General features: G+C 57.3%; 1 protein-coding gene across 6 annotated transcripts; it reads right to left on the bottom strand.

Annotated features, from left to right (window-relative positions):
• Positions 1–22925, bottom strand: IL11RA (interleukin 11 receptor subunit alpha). Of its 6 annotated transcripts, none has more exons than XM_064404218.1 (13): positions 22790–22925; positions 5031–5130; positions 4653–4713; positions 4388–4554; positions 4133–4247; positions 3268–3300; positions 2677–2840; positions 2379–2542; positions 2129–2270; positions 1629–1724; positions 1349–1448; positions 650–729; positions 1–537 (listed from the first exon to the last, which is right to left on the bottom strand). In XM_064404218.1, exons 2-13 carry the CDS (start codon positions 5128–5130, stop codon positions 518–520), a joined length of 1242 nt encoding a protein of 413 aa, XP_064260288.1. In that variant the 5' UTR covers positions 22790–22925; the 3' UTR covers positions 1–517. The 6 variants fall into 6 exon arrangements, with proteins under 6 accessions (XP_064260288.1, XP_064260292.1, XP_064260291.1 ...); XM_064404222.1 differs by having other exon boundaries at positions 1–534; XM_064404221.1 differs by lacking the exon at positions 22790–22925 and adding an exon at positions 13316–13334.
• Between the last annotated feature and the right edge of the window lie 1282 nt (positions 22926–24207).

The following is a 24207-nucleotide window of genomic DNA, read 5'->3' as shown; positions in this document are numbered from 1 at the left end:
TGATAGCATTGGCATATCCCCTTTATTGGCATCTCTGCTCCGTCCAGCCACAGCACGGGGGATTGGGGCAGAGGGGAGGGGCAGGGGGTGTTCTGTGCTGCCTGCTGGCGGCTGGTGGGGGGTGACAGGCAGGGATCAGCACCCCTTGGTCTGGCACTGATGCCCAGCACCCCCGGGAGCCTACACCCACGGTCCCCCTCAACACTAGGCAGTGAAGTGGGGCTGGCTCAGAGTCTTATCCCCATTTGTTTAGCAGCGCTCAGAGGTGGAGCTGGCCTGTCACCCTGAGCCTGAAGTGACTCCAGCTGGCTTCTGGTGGGCTCAGGCAGTCCAACGCTCCTGAGAGCAGAGCCTCTCTCCTTAGGATCCATCCTGCAACCCCAGGGTGTTGGGGGCTCCGGCAATGTCCACAGCTGTGGGGTGACCCGGGAGGCGTGGGGTCCTTGGGGGCCAGCAGTGGCATCAAGTCCCACGCGTGGGCAAGCAGGTGCAGGGAGCAGGGATCGGCCAGGGCTCACTACAGGATCTGAGCTTCTGCTGAGAGAGAGAACAGGGCATCAAGGGGGACACTGGAGACACTGACCTGCCCCATGCTCTGCATTCCCTGCCCCACATTCCTCCCCATTCCCCACCCTGCACCCCCACTCACTTGGCAGTGCCTTCAAGTGGGTGGCAGCAACCAAAAAGCTGGGTTTGGTCTTGTCCTTGCTATGTTTCCTCACCCGGAGCCTGGGGATGAGAGCAATGAAGTCTGAAGACCCCAAGCAGCCTCCCTGAGCATCAGGATTGCCCAGATTCCCAGTGATCCTGCTGTGTTTCCATCCAGCTGTGCCCAGCTGAGCTTAACCTCTCCAGTGGGTCAGCTCCAGGGCTACAGCAGGAACTGGTCACCAGATGGAACAGGACTGGGATGGGAACAGGGACTGACAGCAGAGCCAGAGCATGGCAGGGAGTTCCCATGGTGGGGGGGTGAGAGGGGAACTGGGGACAGGATTCCTAGGGAGTGAAGGCAAATGGAGGGATGTCTGTGCTGACTCTGGAGTGTGAGACTCTCCAGCAGGAGCCTTTGGGAAGGTATTAGAAGGAACATAATCTTGAGGGGATTCAGAGAAAGGTCCCTTGGATCTGTGGTCATTAGAAAGAGCCCAGGCAATAATGGGTGTGCTGGGAAAAGGCACTGGTGTGGCACAGGGGCAAGGGGAGCATAAACCACCCCACAGGGCATTAAGTGTGTTTTGGCAGGGACCCCAGAACAGGGCTGGGAGATCACAGGGCACTCCATGCTGGGGGTTCAGGATAGGATGGGGACAGCAATCACAAAGCCCCTCCTTCTCCAAACCCAGCCTACCAGATGAGGATGGTGATGACAAGAACAGCAGCCAGGATGAAGAAGGCAAAGATCCCAAGGGACACCAGGACGGCCATCTTCTCCAAGGGGTCACTGCGATCTGGGACAGAGAAAGTGCCACAGCTGAGGGATGTCACAGTCCCCAGCACCCAGAGGACCCTATGGCAAGCTCCTGGACACTCCAGCAGCCCAGCCACACATGGGCTTGGGGCAAGAGACCCTTCCCATTTCTCTGAGCAACACACATGGCCCTCCTGCCCACCACCCTAGCTCTACTCACTGATGGGCTCAGGGTTGGGAGCCTGGGAGGGCTCCTCAGCCAGGCTCTCCAGTCTGGCATCTGTAGTGGTTTCTTCACTTGCTGTGGAGGCCAGGTCTGGAAGGACAGAAGGGACAGAAACACTCACCAAAAGCATATGCAGCACCCCAGGGACCCACAGAGAGGAGTGTCGAAGGGTGTCTTTGTGCCCCAGAGTGAGCTGCTAATGGTGCTTTGGAAGCCCCTCTCTGTCCCAAGCCTGTGGGGGGCAATCCCCAAATGGCATCAGCACAGCTGCAGACTGACATGGGCTGGGAGATCTGGGTAGTTCTGTCCTCCTGCAGCTCTGCCTCCCAGCCTTAAGTGTCCCTGGAGTTGAGACTCACTCTGGTTCATATTTGGGGGAATGAGTGCCATGGGGAAGGGACTGAAGAGGGGAAGCTCAGAGTTCTGGAGAGACTTTGGGAAGGGATGACACAATGTGGTAGGCTGTTGAGGGCTGCAGCCTGTCCCTCTCTCACCTCTGACTGGTGTTGCCCGGGCCTCAGCACTCCACTCGCTCCAATTCCCCGCATCCAGGAAATCCTTGGCACTGACTTGGACCACGTGCTCCAGCCCGGCGAAGGCATCCGTGATAACCTCAGACAGGTTCACCGTCTCTACCTGTGCCAGGCAGAGGGGAGGTGAGCTGTGGGGCAGGCAGGGGCTCCTCTCCCTGGCCCTATGCACACCCTGCTCCTGGGCTGGCCCTGCCTCTCCTTGCACACTTACCACGGACCAGGAGCGGTGGATGACGGGTCGGTACTGGAGCCGGAACCTCAGCTGGAAGTGGGGCTCCTTTGGCCAGGAGGAAGGGTACTTCCAGCTCACATGGAGTCGCCTGGGGGCCAGGGGGACAGGCTCCACCACCAAGCCCTCTGGAGGGTCTGGCTTAACTGTGTGGGAAAGGACAGGAAGCCCTTGTCACCTGCACTGCTGTGCTCGGGGGTGTAGGGTGCCCCCCTACAGGTAACTGCCCAGGGATGGACAAACAGTGGGAGAGACAGATGGATGGATGGAAGGGACTCACTGATGGCCTGCATGGTGACATCAAGAAGGCGGTAGCTGTAGCCCAGGGGGTTCACCTCAGTGATGTTCAGGCGGTAGGAGCTCCAGAACTCTGACCTGTGGACAGTGCAGGTGCCGGGGCGGGACGGATCCTGCAGGCACAGCCCCACGTGCCCGTTCTTGTTCCTGCAGACAGGGAGGCAGGCTGGTGACATGTCCTACCCACCCACCATGCAGAGTTTCCAAATGCTGCCAAGGAGGTGCCATGGAAGACCCTCATGCCAAGACCCTGGTGGAAGAGGCAGCCCCTCAGGCTCAGCTGCACTCATCCTTCCTGAGTCTGGCATATCCCTCTGAGCATGACAGAAGGGACCCTCACCCCAGCCCCACACTCTGCCTGGGAAGGTCCCTGAGGCAAACTCTTCTCCCTGAGACAAACCCTTCTCCCTGAGGCAAAGCCTTCTCCCAGACTCCCAGGGTAGCTGGGAAGTAGCTGGCTCCCTGATAAGGACCCCCAGCTCTTGCTTTGGGGTCCCTGCTGAAGACAGCAGCAGAGCCTTTGGGATGGGGGCCAGTCCCTAGGGAGCAGGAGCAGGGTGGGAGTCAGTCCTACCTCCGCTTTTCTTCGCCTGTTAGGGATTTCTTCCTGCCATGGAGACAGATGGAAAAGCAGATGATGAGGATGAGGGGGCAGCAGAAAGTGAACCCCACCATGACCCAGAGGAGGGACAGGAGTCCCCACTGCAAAGCAGCCCCACACTCCCACGCTGACATACACATGTGACAGCATGGGGGAAAGAGCTACAACCATGTCCAGCTCTTCTAGTGAACAGCCTGGCAGCAGGAGCTGGCAATCCCAGGGAAAAGAAATGGGACACTCTTCCCTGCCTGGGATTTCATCACACAGAAGCAAAAACACTGATAAAAGCAGCTCCCCAGAGCCTGGCTTCACCCTCCCCCTAAAGCCTGCCAAATCCCATGCTTCCACCCGCCCTCCCTGTGGAGCCCCTGATGCTCCACTCAGCCCCCTCCCCACCAAGCCTTCGGCTCCTGCAGCTTTCAGCAGGGCTGTGCTTTATGAGCTCTATTGGACTTCAAAGCCGCCTGCTAATTTGGCTTGCAGGGATAATTAGAAGCAGCAATGCTGTCAGGGCTCCTTTCATCCCAAAGCATGTTGGAGTGTGGAGGCTTGCAGATGACCTGCTTCTCTTTTATTGCCCCTCTGGTGCTGGCAGAGCTATCAGCAGGGAGCTGACAGCCCCCCAGTGCTGCTGAGACCCCCACTGAGAGCAAGCAAAGGCTTGGTGCTCTGCTCACCCCAAAACAGGACCTGCTCTGGGGTGAAGCATGGTCCTTGGGGCGGGAGGTGAACCCAGGGCATGTGTGGGATGGCCAGATGGATTCGGTGTTTATCCTTGGCTGTGACCCAGAGCTCACACCACAACAAGCCCATTCCACGCCCTGTGGGGATACTTCACCTGTATGTGGTGATGTATCTGGTGGGAAGGAAGGTCTCCACACTCGAGGTCCAGGAGCAAGAGAAATTCTCATAGTCAGACGCTCTGCAGGACACAAAGGGAACTCCCGGCAGGTCTGGGGTCCAGGGGAAACAGCAGTCAGCGAGCAGTCCCGCACCCCACAGCCCATCCAGCACACAGGGTCAGCACCAAGCCCCCTTTTGGCAATCCCCTGGCAGGCCCCAGCCTCCCCCAGCGCACAGACCCGCTACTCACGGCCCAGCCGCAGGGACACGGTGTGCAGCAGGCCGCCGTCCTCGCCATGGCAGCTGTATGTTCCCGCGGAGGCCGGGCTGGCGCTCGGCAGCACCAGGGATCCCTGCTGGATGGCTGAGCCCTCTGGCAGCGCCGCGGCCCCTGCTCGCCTCCATCGCACGGGCGAGCTGAGGAGGAGACACCAGGCAGGCTGCGTGAGAGGACGGGCCCGCCCTATGAACCATCCCACCAGAGAGATCCCTTGATGCGCACGGAAAAGTCTTACCTGGCACGGACGCCAGGGCATGGCAGGGTCACGTCTGTCCCCAGCTGTCCATACTGCACGCCTGGAGGGACACACATCCCCAGAGGGGTGTTAGCACTCCACGCCAGGCCTGGGGAGGCAGGTGGGGAGCCCCTGGGGCTGCATCCCACAGTGGGCACTGGCAATGGGGTCTGGCTTCATGCAGTACCACCACAGGGGACTAGCAAGGACTCGTCCCAGCTGGGGCTGGGCAACGAGCAGAAACACAGCTTGGCCATCACTGTAGGATGCAGCCCTGGTAGGTCTGTTCCTGTCTGGGGGATATGGGGTGCCCTCAGGGTCCTCTTGCCTGGGACATGGGGAGGGGTGCTGTATGGGGGTGCTTGGTGGGGGTCTTACCTTCCTCTCCCCAGTCTTCAGGGATTGCAAAGGAGGCTGATGCCAGGGCTGCTGCGAGGAACACCATCACCCTGCCCAGGCCTGGGATGGAACTGTGCATCTGGAGGAGGCAGTCAATGGGAGGAGAGAGTGTTATTCCCTGCAATGGGGCAGCTGTTACAGTCCACAGCCCACAGTATTCCTGCAGGGCCTTGGCTCCTGCATCTCCCTCTCATCTCATCCCATCCTGCTGGGGACAGAACAGGGAGTGAATCCCAGGACCCCAGCTGGGACATCTGGCAGTGTCTGTGCCACAGTCACAGCTGCTTCCTGGCTGCTGAGGAGTTCCCATGCCTGGAGCAGGGACACAGGGGGCAAACACTGACCAGGAGCTTAGGGCTGTATGGGTTGGGGGGATTAAGGGTTCTTTGCCATTACAATCCTGTGCTGGGAGCCTTGGCTGGCTCCCAACCCCAGGGTGGTCCAGAGACCTGTGCATGTGCAGCTGGGGTGGGAAGGGACCAAGGAGAAATTCTGGCTTGTATTTACATGGCAGGTGACAGCAATCAGATCTAAACAGCCTCACACAGCAGGTGAGAGCAGGGATGTGGCAGCTCAGGTTGTAGCAAGTCTCACATCACTGCCCCTGCCTGCACCCACTGTGAGGCTGGTTCAGGTAAGTCTCCATTTGTGGGAGAATAGCACTGAAATCCCTTCCTGACACTCAGTGATCACCAGTGAGAGGGGCAGGGGATGCAGGGTCAGGGATGGGTGCCCTTTCCATCCCAACCTACACCACTGTGGGCACATCAGCCAGTGCCATCCTGGCCAACACAGCCAGTGTTGCCCTGTCCTGCCCTACCACTGTCACCCTGTCCATCACAGCCAGCAGTGCTCCACAATACCCACCCCATCCAGCACTCTTTCTGTGCCAGCCAGCACTACCCTACAGCATCCAGACCCTCCTGCAGAGTCCTGCATCAGCAGGACATATCAGCCAGTGTCACCCTGTCCATCTGTCTGTGCCAGCAAGCAGCACCCCAGGGCAGCATCACACTATCCCTACCAGGAGTGCCACACGGTCTCTGTCAGTCAGAAATGAATGATTTCTCCGTAGAAACTCCCCTGCCCACCCCTCACAACTGGACAGGCCTGTTTATTTACACCCACACTACGGGGCTCTGCTCCCGACTTCAGGCAGGGGCTGAGGGCACATAAGGCAGCGAGCTCCCTGCCAGCCCCAAGAGCAGGCATAAATCTGCAGGCATAAATCTGTGTCCCCCTGGGCTGCACAGCTGAGGGAGTGGAGGGAGGGATGCTCCAGCCCAGCACAGGCACCCCAGAGCAGCAGCCAGCTCCCCTCCTGTGGCCGACTGCCCATGGCCACAGACCAAACCGCCTGGCGAAGGAAGCAAGAGCTACAAGGCAATCTGCTGCAGGGGAGAAGGCGTGCGGCACCCCACATCAACCCCGCGCTGAGCATGCCAGGCAGCCTCAAACACAAGCCCCAAATGTAAATAATTTCATGAGACTGTCATAAGCTTTTCCTACCTAAACCACCCTAGAAATGTTCCCAAGAAATATCAGTCGAAAAGTCTCTGCCAAAACTATGCTGGTAAGTAACTGGGAACATTTGGCTTGAAAGTAAAATATTTTGGTGATGGAAAAAAAAAAAAAAGAAGAAGACAAAAATGAGTGTATTTTTTCTTAAAAGCAGGAACCAAAAATAACTCCAAAAACCACGTGGTCTAGAGTGAAGGAATAGTTCTGGGGGGAGGAGGAAGGGGAGTGGGTGTATGTGTGTGTGTCAGGAAGAAGGGAGACTGTGTTAATATACAGAGAGAAAAATAGCTTAAAAATAAAATCATTTCTTCTCATGACCACCCTGGTTTTTCATTCAAAGACTGCAGAGGGTATCCAGCCCATCTCCATAATGACCCTAGTCTGGTTAGGGACCACTCACCTTGACCCCAACCCTAGTGGTCCCTAACTCTAACCCTAAACCTAACCCTAAGACTGCTCATCCTGATGGTCAGTCCTCATCTTCCACCCTTCATCACCCTTTGTCCCAGGGTCCTCCCAGAGCTCCCAAATCCTCAGCCCAGCACCCCAAGAGCTCCCCTGCCAACTCCCTCAGAGGGGCACCCCTGCCAGCACAGCGTGAGAAGGCAGCCCCCCTAGACATGCTGACTCAGTAAATGACCCACATGAGCACTGCCAAAAACTATCCCTGGGGACACAGAATCACTGCAGAGAGAAGGAGCAAGCTCTTTCTTGCCTGCCCAAAGGCCAAAAACAAAAGAAGAAAGAGCCACAGAGCCAGAGAAGACCCAGAGCCCTCGTCTGCCCTAAGTGCAGAAGCAGGGCAGGGGGCCAGGTGCTACAAGACAGCCTGGCCAGAAAGGATCCCCTTATTTTCTGCCACCAAACTCCCTGGCCAAGGGAAAATGAACACAAGCGTGTGAGTGGCCAGGCCTACCTTCCTCGGTGGCTCCACACCCCCACAGATGGGCACACAGGCAGAGAAAACATCCCTTGATGCTTGCACCAGCAGTGACACATTCTGGGGACACAGAGTCCCGGCACAGTGGTCCTGGAGCCGAGCCGGGACAGAGGGAACAATCAGAGCTTTTCTTCCTCCCTTCATGCTAATCCTGGCCAGAGAGACGCCTGCCGCCAGCCTGGGGCTGGGTGACATCCCATTGCCACAGCCAGGGTAGAGGGACCCAGCTCAGCCCGGGGCTGTGGTTTGGTCCTGGGGAAGGGCAGCACTGCTGGACTCTGCTCCCTCAGCACGGGATGCTCTTGTCACTGGCATGGCCAGGGTGACCAGGCAGCCTCTGGCACCCGTGGGTGTGAGCCAGAAGTGTAAAATTTCACTCTCCATACCTCCCTGATCCTGCTGTTCTGCTGGGCACCATTTGAGCTCATGCAAAAGTTTTTGACCAGTGCTGGGGAGAAATCCTCACACAAGCCCCATCCTGCATGCAAACTGAAGTGCTGTAAGCCAAAACTTCCCTCAAAACCGTGGCCATGTGCACCGGCACTAATGCCCACGTCGGGTGTGACAGTTCCCTCAGCACAACTGATCTGTGCCATGCCCTGCCGTGGCCTGGCACAGCCCAGCAGAGATTCCTGGGGGAAGCCAACTTTCCATTGTGTTCAGTGCTTTGAAAGACACAGGGTTTTGTTTTGTTAGGTTTTTGTTGGGTTTTTTTTTCCTTTTTTTTTTCCTTCATTTGAAGTTGCTCTTCAAAGCAAATGGGCTGCACACAGAGCCGGGGTGATGGGGACAGGGACAGAAGCAGATGACACTGTGCCTCAAGGCTGCAGATGGCAGTGTGAAGACTTGGGGTGCTCCCCACTGAGCACAGAAAGCTGGGGTGCCTTTTAACCTCTCCCTAGGGTGGTCAGGGGCAGCATTGCTGTGGCAGAGATATGGCACATAACCCAAGAGCACTTGGCAGCTCTGCCTACCCTGTGCCAGGCCTTGGTGGGAGTCACCCACCTGCAAAAAGCAATGGGCAGAGGCCCAAAGCTGGCTTTAATGTCCCAGAGATGGCACCACTCTGAGCATCCCCTGAGCTGGGGAACCATCCCTGGCCCTGTGCTACAAACTCTCCTGTCTGCCAGTGATTGCTGTAGGAAGAATGTCCTATGCTGAAATGCAGAATACTGCAGGAATTTCCCTCTCCTTGTTTCCCTTCAGGGAAATGCGCCTCTGGAGCTGTGCCTTGCTAATCCCCATGCACCTGACAGGCCTGCAGAAGCACCATGCCTCGCTCTGAGGAGCCATGGCATGGTCTGAGTACATCCCTGTGGCTGCTGATCTGCCCAGGGCCCTGGAATCACCCATCCCTGCAGCACTGTTGACTTCCACCATCACTGCACGAACGTGTGCCTGTGAGGGGAGCATCAACCCCACTGCTGGATGGTTCCCTGCAACAGCCACCCCCAAATGCTGCTGGCACCCTCCCTGGGTGCCCAGAGAAACCCAGAGGTGGGTGATGGAGGGAACCATGTCCCCCACCAGGGCCACCGGGGCCATGCACAATCTCCAGGACTACCAGCAGGCACTGAGGCAATACCTTGCCCACCCTGGGCACCGTGGGGGTGATGCTCTGAGCACTGTCCCCATCTGCCACCCCAGTGCCTTGGGGACCTCAAAAAGGGCTGTTTTCCTCTGCACCACTTCAGTAGGGTGCATGGGTCCCCATGCCTGCTGTGGTGGGGGGGTACCATGCATGCTGGGCTGTGCCAGAACACACACATGCACAGCTGCAGCCACTGCTATCCCAGTGCACTGGAATTACCCCAGTTAAACCAGTAAAACCAGTTGGAGTCTTTCCCTCTGAGGCCAGTGCAGTCTCATAAGACCTGTGTACAGTCTGATAGGACTAAACTCAGTACATTCCTGATGCAGGGCTTAACTCAGGGCAACCCAAATACTGGATTATGCCCCACAGCCCAGAAGGAGAATTAAATTCCACCCAGCCCAGGACAATTAAACCCAGTGCAGTCTAAATGTGTGGTCAAACTCAGCCCAGCCCAGGAGCGGGGCTAAACCCAGCTCAGCCAAAATGTGAGGCTGGACCTAGCACAGGTCAAACATGTGGTCATGCCATGCTAATGTGGGGTTAAAATCGGCACAGCTCAGGAGTGGAGTTGACCCACAGCTCAGCTCAAACATAGGGTTAACCTCAGCACAGCCCAGTCATGAGGTTACACAGTTCAGATGAGGGGCTAAACCAAATGCAACCCTGGCTTAAGGTTAACCCCAGCTCAGCCCAAGCACAGTGACAACCCCAAAAGTTGTCCAGGGAACCAGTTATCTCCACAGCCAGATACAATGCACATCTCCATCCAAACCAGACCAACCCCTTGGTGATACCCAGCTGACCCCAGCCCCACTGGTGTCCAGAGCCAAGCCCAAACCCCTCCATAACCCAAGGGTCACCTCTCTCCTCTGTGGGGCTGGCAGCTGCCAGCAGTTCCTGGTGCTTGGGGCTGGTGCCTGGGGCCCCTGCACACCTCAGCACGCCAGCAGCACCATGGAGGTCAGGCTCTGCTCCTACCCCAGCCGGGAAACTCTCACCCCAACGCCCTGATTTCCGCTCTCCTCTGCTCCATCCTGCAGGAAGAAGTCTCTGGCTCCCGGCTGTAACTGGAGGCATCGGCAAGGGCCAAAACAGCGAGGGCTCTGTTAGCAGCCAGCAGCCCTGACACTGTGCCAGCTGGCAGCGCTTGCATTCCGAGGGGGGAGAGAAGGGGCGCCCCCCTCTCCATCCCCATCCCCACACTCCTCTCTCCAAAGCCACGTGCCAGAGACATTCCTAAAAATAATCTCCCGGCTGTAAAGACACCTACCAGCGCTGTAGCTGCAGTGCTGGTGGGTTTCTTTACAGCTTGGAGATTATTTTTAGGGTGGAGGCATGGAAGTTGGTGGGAGGGGGTGCTGCATCCCCACTGTCCTTGGCACAAGGTTACAGGACAGGGATGGGCACAGTGCTGGATCTGGGGACAGGGGTGGGACCTGCCAGTGGAGAGCTGGGCCACCCTGTGATTACAGCAGGGTGGGAAAGGCTTTTCCTGTCCCAGGAACATTTTGGGATTTGGGACATTTTTCTGCTCCTGGGCTCAGCCCAGGCTGGCAGAGAATTAAGTGAGCATGCAGCCTCCAGTACGGCAGAGCAGCCGGGCACCAGCCTGCAGCCTGCTCCCCCAGGACCATCTGCACCTCCCAGAACAAAATTCCCCCATAAGCTGGCCCTGGAGCTGAAACAAGAGTGCATGCATCCATAAATGCAGGGGACGGACAGACATACATGTACATACCTGTGAATACCCCAGGCACACCCAGCTCCCTCTGATGCTCCTCACGAACTCCAGCCTGGGGCTGGGAACTCTGATCAGGAGCAGGGCCCCACAGCATCCCCCATAGGCGATGCTCCCCCTTCCCTCCCCTCCCCCTGCTCCAAAGCTGGCCAGAGCCCAAGAGCCATCAGGCTCAGCTCCATCCCTGAGGCATGAAGGCGCATGGGTCAGCCAAAACGCAGCAGGGCCAAAATAAACAGCTCACCTTACACAAATGCTCCCCCAGCTAGCAATTTGCTGTCACTCCTTTTGCAAAACAAAATCCCTTTTGGGCAAGAGAAGGATTTCAGGAGTCATTAAGGACCACCTGGGCAGCCATATAAAGCCATCAGCAAGGGGTGGCCCAAATAAAGCCACCAGCAAAGGGCGTCCCGTTAACCTCCTGTACACCACCAGCAGTGTGCCTGTGGCAGAGGGGCAGGGGGATGGAAACTGCAGGCCCCCAACAATGTATGATGTGGGGGTAATGGTGCCAGTCTCCTTCACCTGGTGGGATAACCATGACTTGTCTTCTCCAAGCTTGAAGTCAACCCTACCTGCTTTCATAGAATCATTGAAAAATTAAGGTTGGAACAGATCTCTAAGGTCATCAGATTTGCCACGTGGAGGTGGCTCAGGGGTGGCAGCTGGTTGCGAGGCACATGGAAGGAACAGAGGCTGGGAAAACACCTCACTGAGGGCAGCATCCATGCCCCCACACCACACTGCTTCCCAAGCCAATCAGATGGCAGTGCCCAAGCCAAAAGGAGATGGAAACGTGGCAAAAAAGTGGAAAGAGGGGGAAAACATGGAGGCTGTAGTACAGGGCCAGGGGATGGGGGCTGAGCCTTGCCTAAGTTGAGAAGGTTGGAAAAACACCGTCCGGCTCATTTTTTGCTAGGGGAAAAAAACCCAGCCAAGTTCTGAAAGATTAAGTGTGATTGTATCCAAGAGGGGGAAAGCAGGGCCATGCAGTGAGTGTGCTGACACATCTCCTTCCCCAGTGCTGGAGAGAAGCCCCAGCCCCACTCGGGGCCAGCTCTGTTTACAGGCTCCTATTGTCTCTCTTTTTTCATTTGGATTCCCCCCCTCCAATGTTATAGTTCAGAGTAAACAAAAGCAAGCAGCCTCTCACTCCAAACATTTCAGCCATCCCAAGCTTTCTCTGGAGGGGGGCTGCCCGTGGAATTTTCCTCATCCAAAAGAATTTCGAAATGTTCCCGTTGCAGCCTGCTCTGACTGGAGGCCAGGACAGCTCTAAAATTCTTCATGAAATGCTTGAACTGCCCTGTGCACTGCCACAGCTCCGGCTGTGCCCCAAAGCTCCCCCCATGCACAGAGAGATCCTCTGGCCTGACCGGAGGGGAAGAGAGGCACATTCCAGCCTGGATAATTCCCCACAGCTCATCCCATTCACCTGAAGTGAGACAGCAGGCCTGGGTGAGGCTGGACCCTACCTTTCTATTTTAAGCTGCCACTTCACTTGTTATTGCTCCAAGTCAGCAGCACTAGCGCGACGTCCTTGGGTGCACTGGGGGGTGTGTGTGGCAACGCACCCCAAGAAAACACAGTACTGCCCTTTGCAGGCAGCATCCCCCTAGCACCAGGCAGAGGGGAGAGAGTGCCGTGGGTGCCAGAGCTCCTCCTGGGAGGAGCACCTGGAGCACCAGGAGCGCTTTTTGCAGCGGTGATGACTCTTCGGCGCTGCTGCGTGACTGCAGGGCAGGTGGAGAAGGAAGGGATGGTGTGCTGACACACCCCCGAGGATGGAGTGGGGGCACAGCACTGTGCCCTGTTAGATGGTAAGAGGAAGGGAGGAAAAATGTACTCCAGGATGGGCTACGTGCTGGGTGCCACCTGAGTGTGCTGCTGCTCCTTGGCACACATCGTGCTGTCAGGGTATGCACCCTGGAGGTGAACCAGAGACCCCCAAGAGCTCGCTTGGCTTTGGCTAAGTACAGATACGAGGTAAAGCCCATGAGACCCTGGCATAAGGGTGCCAGCACTGTTTTGCCTGCTGGTAATGGGAGCACTGGAGGAAGATCCTGAAACAACTGGAAGGGGAAGAGCCCAGCTAAGAAAAAAGCCAACAGTTGCAGGAAGAAGTACCTAAAGCTCAGTCCAGTGTGGATTTGGATGTCAATGCAAGCCATTGGAGCAGCCTGGCATGCTGATGTCCTTTGTCTGCTGTCCAGAACAGCCCCTAAATAGGTTTCACTGGGTAGATGGTCCTGTAGCCCGAAACACAACCCAACATGCTGGGGAACCCCCACATCCTCCCTCCCCAGGCACACACAGATTTTGGGAACTGCAACCCCTTGATGAACATGCTGCTCTTCACCCCAGGAAGGCAAAACATTGCTGGTACCTGCTGCACCTCCCACCCACAGCATCCCACCCTGGTGGGCACAGAGCCCTGTGCCACCACAGCAGCACTGGCAGGGGAGAGATACCTCAGCTCCACGCCGGGCTGGAATCTTGCTGTGGGACAGGGCTCAGCCGGGTGCCCCCGCTGCCTCTGCACCATCTCCCTGCGCCGCCTCGTTGGGTTCTCCTCCTCCACGGAGGCTGCTCAGTGGTTTGGAGTGGGAGCGGTCCTACCCCCCCAACCCCAGCAGCCCCCTCCCCTATAAAGGGGCCAGGCAGTGGCTGTGTGGGGAGCAGAGCCCCCGACACAGCAGATGGGGTCTGTAAAGTGAGGCTCCCCCAGGTGTGTTTGCCTTGGCCGGGGCTCAAGCCTGTCCAATTAGAGCTATAGAAAACATATCTTACAAAAAAAAAAAAAAAAAAAAAACGAGGGGGGAAAAGTAATCCTCTCCCCTGCGCTGGGGCCCAGGGTTTGGCCGGGGTTTCTCGGCAGGCCAAGTGCAGGCGATGCAGGCTCTGCTGGCAGCAGCCCGGGGAGGGCGGGATGTTTGTGGATATTAAAATGCACTCGTAAAGTAGAAGAAAAGGGCAGCCTTGTTTCAGAACGAGTCTCCGAGGCTTTCCCCTCTCCCGTCATGCTCGGCACCTGGCCGGCAGCACGAGCAGCTCCCCCTTCCCACAGCCCCCCCAGCTCACCCAAGGGCTGAGGTGCTCTCAGTGAGACCCCATCCCTCATGGACTGAAACTCATTGTCTTCAGGAGGCAGCAGATTTGGGAGGGTCTCCCTCTACAGAGACCCATATTGGGTCAACATTACAGCTGTGATTCTGCAAAACTCACATCCCTTCCTTGTCACCCTTGCAGCTCTCTGCTCTCCCTTGTCCACTGCCCTGCCTGCTTGGAGCCAAGGCTGCCAGGCTCCAGCTCCTTGGCAGCAGCCACATGGCAGCACCACTGGTACTCCACTGGTTGGCCTCTCCCTGCCTCCCTCCTGGAAGTAAAATAAGCTGGATGGTCTTTTGGTCAAAGACCAGATTATTCACAGGCACCCAACACCCTGTGCCCATGCAAAATAAGGGGGACATGGCAGGGTCCCATGGGGCTCCTCCCATTCCCAGGGACCGCACAAACCTCTGGAGAAGCCCTCTCCTTGGGATATCTCCCCAAATCCATCCCTGAAGCAGGATGCTGCCTCTCTACAGCATCCCCTCTCTCTCCATGCTGCCATGCCCAGCTCTGGAAAGTCACAGCAGGAGGCTGGGAAGCAGTTGCAGGCATCAACTCAGTGAGGGTGGCCCACCTGCTCAGGTGGAGATGCCCGGCGCACATCTGGCTTCACCACTGCCAGATAAGCCAGCCTAGTAAGGAGGGACTTTGTGCTGCCAGCCTGGAAGGGCCCCCTTCCCCATCCACCCCGCCCGCATCCCTCTCCCTTTGCCTGTACAGGCGCTCCAAGCCCCCCTGCCCCACGGGGACCCGAGGCACATCGCATCCCCAGCCACGGCCCAAATGACTAAGGCCCCGGCGAGCGAACCGGGTGCTGCCGGGGCGAGCAGGGCTCGTCCCTTGGCCGCGCTCCCTCCCCGCAGCGGTGAAATCACGTCTGGAGAAAGCCCGGGGAGCCAGGCGCTGGGCCCCCCCGCTGCTTCCCAGCGAGGATGCTCGCTCCCCGTCTGCTGGCCCTGCTCTGCAAACCCCACATCCCTGCAAAGGGGTGCTCCAGGCACGCAGCCTGCAGCACAGCCTCATACCTCATCTCCTCCTCCTCCTGCTCCTCCTCCTCCTCGCTCCGGATCCCATAGCAGCATCCCAGCTGTGGAAGCGGCTGTGAGAAGTGGAAACGCAGCAGCGAGCCCCAGATGCTCGTAAAAGTGCTCCCGGGGAGTGGGCAGGAACTGTAATCTCCCTGAATCTCCCTGTAACTTCTGTGAACCCGCCCGGGGGGCGACGGGGGGCGGAGCGGCTGGCGGGGGTCCCCCTCTCGCTGACACACCACCCCCTCCCAGGGCACAGCGAGCTGGCTCATGGAAGGAGCTGGTGGCTCGGGCTGCCCGGAACCGGGGGGGACAGCGAGGGAAGGGCCACCAGCGCTCGGCCTCGAGCTGTCACACGGCACGTGCCGGCCGCCACGGGGGGGGGTGACAAATGCGGCCCTGGAAGCGCCTCCGCCGGCACGGGAGCGTGGCTCCGGGTTAGGGTTTAATTATCCGCCTTCCTCCGCAGCCCGTGCTCGGCGCTCCCTGAACCGCCACAGGGACCCCGGGAATGTCGTCCATCCCCCCGCTGGCCGGGGCTGCTGGCATGGAGCGAGCAGGGCTGCGGCGGGGAGCTGGCTGGGAGCACGCCGAGGCTGCAGCTGGGGGCTATAAAAAGCACGGCTGTGGTATGCAGCGAGGCACTGAGAGGGGAATAAAATAAAATCAGGTGGTGGATGAGTCGGGTGCTTGCTTCTGCACCGGGTCTGGAGACGGTGCTGCTCCCCATCACCCCTTCCCTGCTCCCTGCCCGGCTGACTCCCGGCGAGGCTGGGGCAGAGCGGAGAGCTGGGATTTGGCAAAGGGTGGAAGATGCACGGTTGTGTTGGTAGAGAGTGGAGTGGGTCAAGGCTGGGGAAACAATCGCTGGCTGTCTCATACACGGGCTCCTGCCCGGGATGGAAGCATTGCAGCCACCCCTTGTCCAGCTCAGAGACGCCTGATCCAGGCACTTCTGGCAGCTCTCACCAGAGGATTAACCGTGTGCTGATGGACGGCCAGAGCTGCCTTTGCCAGGAGAGAGCCCCAGCACTCCCCAGCACCCGGCTCCTCGTGGGGACCCATCCAGAGGGGACAGTAACGCCACAAGCTGGGTACAGAGAGGGCTCCCCTGAGGCCAGCAGGAGCTCCCTGCCCACGGACGTGCAGTGTTTGCACAAGTCTGAGCAGGGGAAGGTCAGATTAATTTTAAACCTGAATAAACAAGGAGAGAAGGCAATGCCAGAGCTCGCCCTTCTCAGCAGGGATGCCCAGCAGCAGAGCACAGCACCCGCAGCACAGCTCTGCCCTGCCCAGGGGTTCACATCCCCCTGAGAGAGCTGGAACAGACCCACAACCAGGGGCCTCCCTTTTCCACAAGGAGCTCCCAGCTGAGTCAGTGTTGGCAGCAGAGAGAGCAGCTCCTGCTTGATTCCGCAAGATTCCTCTGGTCTCCACAGGGAGGCACCCACCCTGGGACCCCCATCCCACTGGGAACAAAACCAGGGCTCGCCTGTTCCCTGGCCACAATGCACAATGTGGTCTTCGGAATGAACAAAGAGGAGAAAAGAAAATAGTAAAATTGTTTGTAGGTCAAGAGGAAAATGAAAAAAAAAGAAGTTTGTGTTTTTCATGCCAAAAGGAAAATGAAAACCAAAACATTTTGTTCTAAATGATAGGCCTTGTTTAGTTTTCAGTGGTTTTACTTTTTAAAAAAGGTTTGAGTTAAATCGAGCTAAATTTGTCTTCCAAACATTACCTTGGGGCAGGGAATAAAATAAATTGGAAAAAAAAAAAAAAAAGAATAAATCAAAACATCTCATTTGGAAAATGTCAAGAGCAAACGCGACGGCTTTTCCAGGCTGGGAGAACCGCAGCCGGGCGCTGAACCCAGCCTCAGTTCACAACTTGTGATGCCCCCCCCCACTGCCCCAAAGCAACTTTTTTTCCCGAAAAATAAAACAACTACTGCGCCAATTGATGGCTGGCATGGCTTGTGCCCTGGTGCCTGGCTCCCATCAGGGTTGCCCCCACTGGCCATGCCAGCCCCCAGGACCTGCTGGAGCATGGAGAGGCCCTGCTACAATCAGCAGCCATGTGCATGAGCTGAATCTGAGCTGAGCTGCTCTCCAAAACTCCTCTTTAAATGTCTGTTCTATTAGGTCAGCATTCCTGCGTCGCCCAGGGAAGGTGGTTACGGCCAGCAGCCCGGCACACAGGCTCCTCCGTGCTTGCTGCTGGCTCTCCGACAGCAAGCAGCCTGCCCACGCTATTAAATTACGGAGAAAAATGGATCGTTTCACCAAAAATTAGGTGCAGGAACCTCTCACACAGTGGCAAGGCGAGCTGGTAATTGGAAATTCATAGAGCTGGCCACAAATGCTGCCTCTGGCTCTGCTCCACCCTCCTCTGGTTGTGGTCAGGGATGGTAGAGAGGCATTTGCTGCCATCCCTGAAATGCTGCTGCTGGTGGAGATGCAGCAGCCACGTCGCCAGCAGCAAATGTGAGGTCCCCTGTTGTGGTGCACCAGTTTCTTCAGTCCCCCACATATCCTTGGAGGGTTAAATGCTGCTGCACAGTCCCTCTGACCTTGCTAGGTAGGGAAAATAAGTGAAAAAATCTCTCAGAGACCTTTCCAAGCACTGGAGGAAGAAAGTTCTCCATGCACGGCTCACCATCAAGCACCCTGCTGGGGACATGTCTCATGGGGACATAGTTTGGGGATGCAGCAGGACACACTGCCCCAGCACCATTCCATTCTTAGAGCAGCACCCAGGGGTGCTTCCCCACAGACCTTGCCTTGCTCATCTATCCATCATCCATCCCAGGCACAGTGTAAGCACCACTGCTGCTCCATCTGAGCTTGGGCATCTCATCATCCTCCTGAACCACTCTGACCCCAAGCCTCAGTGCCTTGAGAGCTCAGAGCTCTCCAAGGCTTCTTCAGGGCAAACCAGCCAGCTTCAGGAGCTGCCAGACAACCCAGTGCATATCTGCAAAAAGCTGGGAAGGAGGAATGTGGATGTGCAGCAGATCAAGAGCTGTGTCAACAAGATACTCTGAGAGACCAGTCCCTCACACTGACTGTTCCCTCTGTTCCCAGCACAGGAAATGGAGGCACTCATCTTCCTTGCTATGTCCACTGCTTTTTGTATGCTGGGGTGCAAGGACTGTGGGCACAGTCCCAGCTGGAGAGAGGAAATGGAGCTAGGCACAGGATCAGGGAGGCCAGAGAAAACGGATGCCTTCCCTGGCACAGCCACGCTCCAGCCGTGAAGCTGCAAAACTCAAAGCCAGGATGGGGTGGAGCAGCCTCAAGGGGGCCATGAAACAGCCCAGCGGGAGCCTTGCAGGAGCTAAAAAAAATCAAAAGCAGCCAAAGCACTGAGGAACCCCCGGGGCTGCGTGTTGGCCCTGCAAGACAAGGATGGAGCAATAGCTGGTTGGGTCCACCAGCTCCTCCTAAGCCTTGAGGCCTCAGGCAAAACTCATGGAAAGCAAAGACTCCTGCAGACCTCCCCAGCAGCCGGGGGCTGGCCCTGGCCCTGTAAGGAAGGCTGGAGAGGTGCCAGCTGGCCTGGGCACCCTGCGTGACAGTGGCTTTTGCAAAACCACGCTGGGCCACTGGGCCGGGCCATCCCTGGAGACCTTTGCAGGGCTGTTGCAGCACAGCTGTTGTGAGCTCTGTCGCAACACTGGCACGGCACTGGGCTGGACCACAACGAAGACCCTTCATGACAGCCCTTTCTGTTTCTCCCTATCTATTTTTGCAGGAAGGTAAGGGCTGAACTGCATCTTTCGTGATGTTGCTGAATTCAAAAGGCACTGATGCCCATGCCAACCTTCATCAAAAAGGGACTGGTGATGTGCCTTTGGGACTATTGGTCTGGCTAGGATGAAAGCCTTCTGTCCCAGAGGAAGGGGATGGTGAAAGCACAGGAAGGCAAAGGAAACAGCTGGACAGGCACAGCCACGCCAGCCCAGGGGCTCCAGGGGTGCTGTGCCAGCCCCACTGCCTCCCACGTGCTCCTCTGTGAGGACATCCACACTCCTTAGGCTGCCAGCAGGATGGCAGCAGCAGCTCCAAGCCCAGTCTGGAGCTCCCCAAGGTGGGATGCCACTTAGCTACAGCTGAGCACAACATTCCTCAACATCAATGGGCCAGAACACCCTCCCCAGAGAGCTGCAGAGATGATGGTCCACCAAAGCTGGAAGCTTCTTCCTTCCCTTCTTCCCCTCAGTGTGTCATCAGTGCTGGCTTCTCAGCAAGGCTGGCATGCCTTGTTTCCACTTGGGGAGGTGAAATAAACCAGAAGATGCCCAAATGATTTTCTTTCCACCATAAGGATTTCATTAGATGGTGGAGCCCTGAACTTTCCCACCTCTCCCTATACGGCAATCTCTGCGGGTCCATAACCATTTTCATTAGGCTGTTTCTATTTTGGCTGTCTCTATACTGAGAGGAACAGACCAGAGGACCAGAGCTGAGCAGCCTCTGGGGAGCCCCAGGCTGATTTCCAAAGTGCCTTCAGCATCCTCCCTTCTCCTGGCCAATGCAGTCTTGCCTGCATGCAGGCCATCGCCACCTGCATGGGACAGCCCATGTCCAGCCATGTCAGATCTCCTGAGGTCCCTCCAGCCTCCTTGTCCTCCCCAAAAGCATCTTTAGGAAACATGCATGAGCAGGTGGACATGATCTTCCCCTGCCCAGGCTCTTCCAAAATTCCTCAAAAGCCTTTTCAGCAATGACCAATGCCTGTTGCAGCGAGCCCAAGCTGTGCTTGTCAGATGTGACCAATGTGACCTCAGTGAGCAGTCCTGGTAAGACAGAGCCAAGTCAGGTCTTGACAGATTTCCTGTCCCTCTTTTCCTGGATGCCCTCAACTCAAACACGAGTGTAGGAGAAGCATTTTTCTGCCATGTCCCAGATTTGTACTAGAGGGAAGGAATTGCACCTTCTAGCCCAACCATCCACATGTACTGGAGAGCTTGGCAATGCTTCAGGGACTGCAGGTGCTGTGACCTTTCAAAAGAGCCCAAAGCTCACCCCATCCCACTGCCATGCCAGGGTAACTCAGAAACTGGGAAGCAGTCAAACTTGAGAGATAATTCCTAATTACACACTGATCCCTGCAAACCTGCTACTAATCTCTAGAGGAATTTTCCTTTTTCCAAGGAAATGGTCCATGGGAACCTTGCTGTTGGAGAAGACTCAACCACAACTGCAAGGCATCTGCCCTTCCCCACTTTCATAACATGGATGGGAGAAGAAAACCATCACCGGGAGGTGCAGAGAGATTTGCTGGTAGAAACTCAGGTCGTAAGGTCATGGCATCCCTGGCCAGAGAGATTTGGTGATTTTCACACATGCGATGCTGTTGTAACCACAGGAACACTTAGAAAAACCAAAAACTCTCTAAACATCCAGCAAGCCAACTCAGACATCCCAGGGCTAATCCCTTATGCTGGCACAGTATCAGCATCCCAAATGCTGCTGAAGATCCCATGTGCTGCCTATAGGGAAGAGCTCTCATACCATCCAAGCTCTGCCCTTGGCCATATCTTTGGCAGGGGCAGAGCCACCCTCTTTCATGCCTAAACAAGAGGAGGGGAAACAAGCTGTGAGAGATGCTGAAATTTTCCAAAGGGAGAAAAGCAGAGACACAAGCCGGCACCTGCCCCTCCCGCGGGAAGCATCTCGCAAGGGGTTTTCCTCCAGAGCCAAACCCACGGGAGAAGAGGAGGCAAGAATCCTTTGGCTTGCTTAGCCTAACGAGGAAGCTATAAATATATCAGGGTAAACACCAGAGAGGGAGAAGAGGTCTTGAACTAAAAGCACAATGTTGGCACAAACCCATAGGGGAATAAGCTCTCCAGGAACGCATTCGGCAGGAAACCAGAGGGAGGTTGAGGCCTGTGTGAGCAGGAAGAGCCTGGAGTTGCCTTTGAACAAGAGCAGAGTGGAAATAAAGGGTTTAAACTGAGTGCTCAGCTAGTTCATGGCAGGTGAGGATGCCATGCACTGTTGCCATCCACGAGGGTTTCCCCACCCAGGATGGTCCAGGTGAGAAGGGCAGCAGAGCCAGGACACCTTCACGTGCAGGCTGCAGCTGTGGGCCACCTCGGTGCCCACCCAGCATGACAGCTTCTGATAAGCCCAGCAGCTGCAAAGGGGAACTGCTGCTGCGGCCACGATGAAAACGGCGAGGAGACTCACTGCGCCGTGAGTCATTCATTCATCCTTCACAAACAGGGCCTGCACTTGGCCAAGCATCCTCCTCCCCCCGCCGCTGGGACAGCTTGCTGGGACAGGGAAAAAGTGGCTTATTAGATATAATCAAGTCAAGTTTTCCCCTCCCTGTGAGGTTCCTCTTCCTGGAATAGGAAGCACAAGACCAGAGCTGCTTTTCTTCCACCTTCCTGCAGGCTCTGCTATTAGCTGCACCCTCCAGGGAGCCCTCCCCACCACCCTGCTGAACCCCACATACCCTATTCACCCACTGTTGGTGACATCCAGCCCTGAGCACAGCCCTGCTGTCACCAGTTTGACCTTGTTCCCCACCTCCAGTCCCACTTTGGCTGCCAAGGTCGGTTTGCAGCTCTCTGGAGAGTACATCTTGCCCCTTTTGTTTCTGCCCAAAAAGTGCCAAGTTGATGGGGCAGAGGGTGTATAGGTGATGAGGGGGCATTGTGGCCACAGCTCATCCTTGTCCCTACTACAGGAGGTCCTCCACCAGCTCCCAGCTCCCTGTGAAGATCCTTTCCCTGTGCCAGGCTGGGATGATATGTGCCTCATGTCACTGCACATGCTGTAACCTTGCTGCGACCTACTCTCCTGTAAACAGGTGAGTGCAAAGGCACCACCTCCTCCTGCAAACACAACAGCCAGACATGGAGCAGTCACCTCCTGGTACACAAGGCGCTTGGGCAGCCCCAGAGGTCTCAGCTCTGGCTATGCCACCAATGCCAGCCAGTCCAACACCATTTTGTGTGCATGGCAACACATCTGTGAGCTGCTGCAGCGCTGGGTTTCTTCCCATCCATGGGGACCAGGCACAAGGTACCCTCAGGCCCCATCACAGTGGGGTCACAGTTGCTGACAGTGGTGTCCAAGCCAAGCTCAGCCCCGTGGACACCTCTGACAGCCTTCACCAACCCAGAGGCAGAGCTTGGAGGGGACCTTGTGGGTGACACAGCCAGCCGGTGAGGGTGGTGGTGGGCACAGCCCAGGGCTGGCACGGGATAGAGAAGCTGGGATTGACACAGCATCCCGGGGCAAGGAGGGACAAGGCAGGCAGAGCCCTGCCAGCGCCCGCGCATGGGAAAGCGCCTCTCTCAGCGCCTCTCCTAATTGGGAGCAGCTTTTCCCTGGACCCCCCAGGAGAAGAGGGGGCCCTGCCAGGGGGACGCTTTGCCTGGCATTCCAGTCTTTCTCCAGACAACCCCCTTCAGAGACAGCAGGGGTGTCCAAATCGGGAATGGTAGGGGGTGGCCTGTGGAGGCTGGGGAAGGGGCTCAAACATCCCAGCCCGGGAACATCAATCCCCCGAGCATCTCCGGGCAAGGCGGAGGCGCGGAGGGCGGAGAAGGGGGAGCCGCACTGGGAACTCACAAGCAGCCGGGAGGGACCGGGAGGGCGAGCCCCCGGCGGCTGCTTTGCGAGGGGGCACAGACACACAGACATCCACACACACCCGCGCAACTTTCTCCACGGGGCAGCAAGCAGCTCCGGGAGCTGCCCGACCGCAGCCGCGCGTCCCTCACCGCCAGCCGGGGCGGCGGCCCCTGGTTCCCCTGGCGGGCTGGGGAGGGGGACTGTTCCCTACCTTCCTGCCTGGCGCCGCGGCTATGTGTCCATGGCGCTACCGGAGCGGGAGCGGGATCGGGATCGGGATCGGGATCGGGAGCGGGGCGCCCGCACCGGGCTGGCTGGGGCCGGTAGCGCAGGCGGTGCGAAGCCGCCGGGGCTGCCGCCGCCGCTCCATTGGAGCAGGGCTCTGCCAATCTGCCGCCACCACCCCGGGACGCTTCCTGCCTGTGAGCCGCCCCCCGGGACCGGCAGGGATCCGAACCCGCCGCCCGCTTCTTGCCCGGGATTCGCGGTCCCCGCCGGGGATCCCCGTCTCATCCGGATGGGGATCCCCCCGTGGCGCACTGATGTGCGGTGCCCTCCCCAGAGCGGGTGTCCCCCCGAGGCTCAGGAACCCCCCGGGAGTGCACAGCCCTCCCCGGTGCTCTCGGGGGTCGGCATTCACCAACCCTGCCTTCCCCCCTCCCTGCATCCTGGAGGAGTGGAGGCAAGCAGGTCCTGCCCGTGACTCAGTTTACCTTGCCCCTGGGCTGGCCGTTTCTTTGGGGTTTATTACTGTGGTGGTTTATTTGATGGGGAGCATGCAGGGTGAAATCTGGCTGCGGGGTTTGTGTCCCTGAATTGAAGAAAAGGCTCGTTCCTCCTCTCAGCTTGTGGTGTGTGTTCGCATCCCTCTTTTGCAGGACACGTCCACCACCCAAGCTGCTTTCCCTTGGAAACGGGCTTGGTTTGCCATTTTATCACAGTGAAGATTCTCAAGAGGAAAAAGATTTGTTGGAAGTGTGCAGCAGGAAGCCAGCTGGTGAAGACCCATTGGGAACTTTCCTCCAGGTCTTGTTTGGGGTTTCCCCATGTGATGCCATCAAGGCTTGCACTGCTGGAGCCCTGGGATGGACCCAGTGTTTCCCACACCACATTGTCTCTGCCTGTGCAGAGATAATGGCCACATATTCCAGGTGTGTGCCACACCCATGCAGCACTTCCCCTGCAAAAACAGAAGGCTCTCTGGGCTGGCAGGAGTGAACAGGGTCACAGATACCTTCTGCAACCCTACAGTGACAAACTGATCCTTGCCATATCCAGGCACATCCCTGAGCCCCTGAACCCCTGAACCTACAGTAACAAAAGAATACCTGCTGTTGTCCAATCCTGTCTCTTCAACAACACGAGAACATACCCATGAGCTATCCCACCTCCTGTGTATCCATATGATAATAAAGTAGTGTTTTCCTTCATCCCAGCACTCCCATGCAACCCCACCATATCAGACTTTGGGAGAGGTGGAGGCTGTGTGTGAGGTGAGCAATTCCTGTACTGGTTCCTGGCTGCACTGTGGGTGTTGAGCTCAGCCATGGCTGAGGCTTGGTGCCCACATCACCTGAGGAATTGCCCACTGTGGCACATCTGCTTGTGGCTGAGGCTGCTGCCTCACCA

This window comes from Passer domesticus, chromosome Z (assembly GCF_036417665.1).
Source record: "Passer domesticus isolate bPasDom1 chromosome Z, bPasDom1.hap1, whole genome shotgun sequence".
Taxonomy (NCBI): Eukaryota; Metazoa; Chordata; class Aves; order Passeriformes; family Passeridae; genus Passer; species Passer domesticus.
This window is presented reverse-complemented; position numbering and strand designations above follow the sequence as displayed.

Coding starts and splice junctions, on each gene's coding strand:
- IL11RA (XM_064404218.1), bottom strand. CDS start 5,130: ATGCACAGTTCCATCCCAGGCCTGGGCAGGGTGATGGTGTTCCTCGCA. Junction 4,248..4,387: donor CGTGTCCCTGCGGCTGGGCC/GTGAGTAGCGGG, acceptor CCTGGACCCCAG/ACCTGCCGGGAGTTCCCTTT. Junction 538..649: donor CCACTTGAAGGCACTGCCAA/GTGAGTGGGGGT, acceptor TCTCTCTCTCAG/CAGAAGCTCAGATCCTGTAG.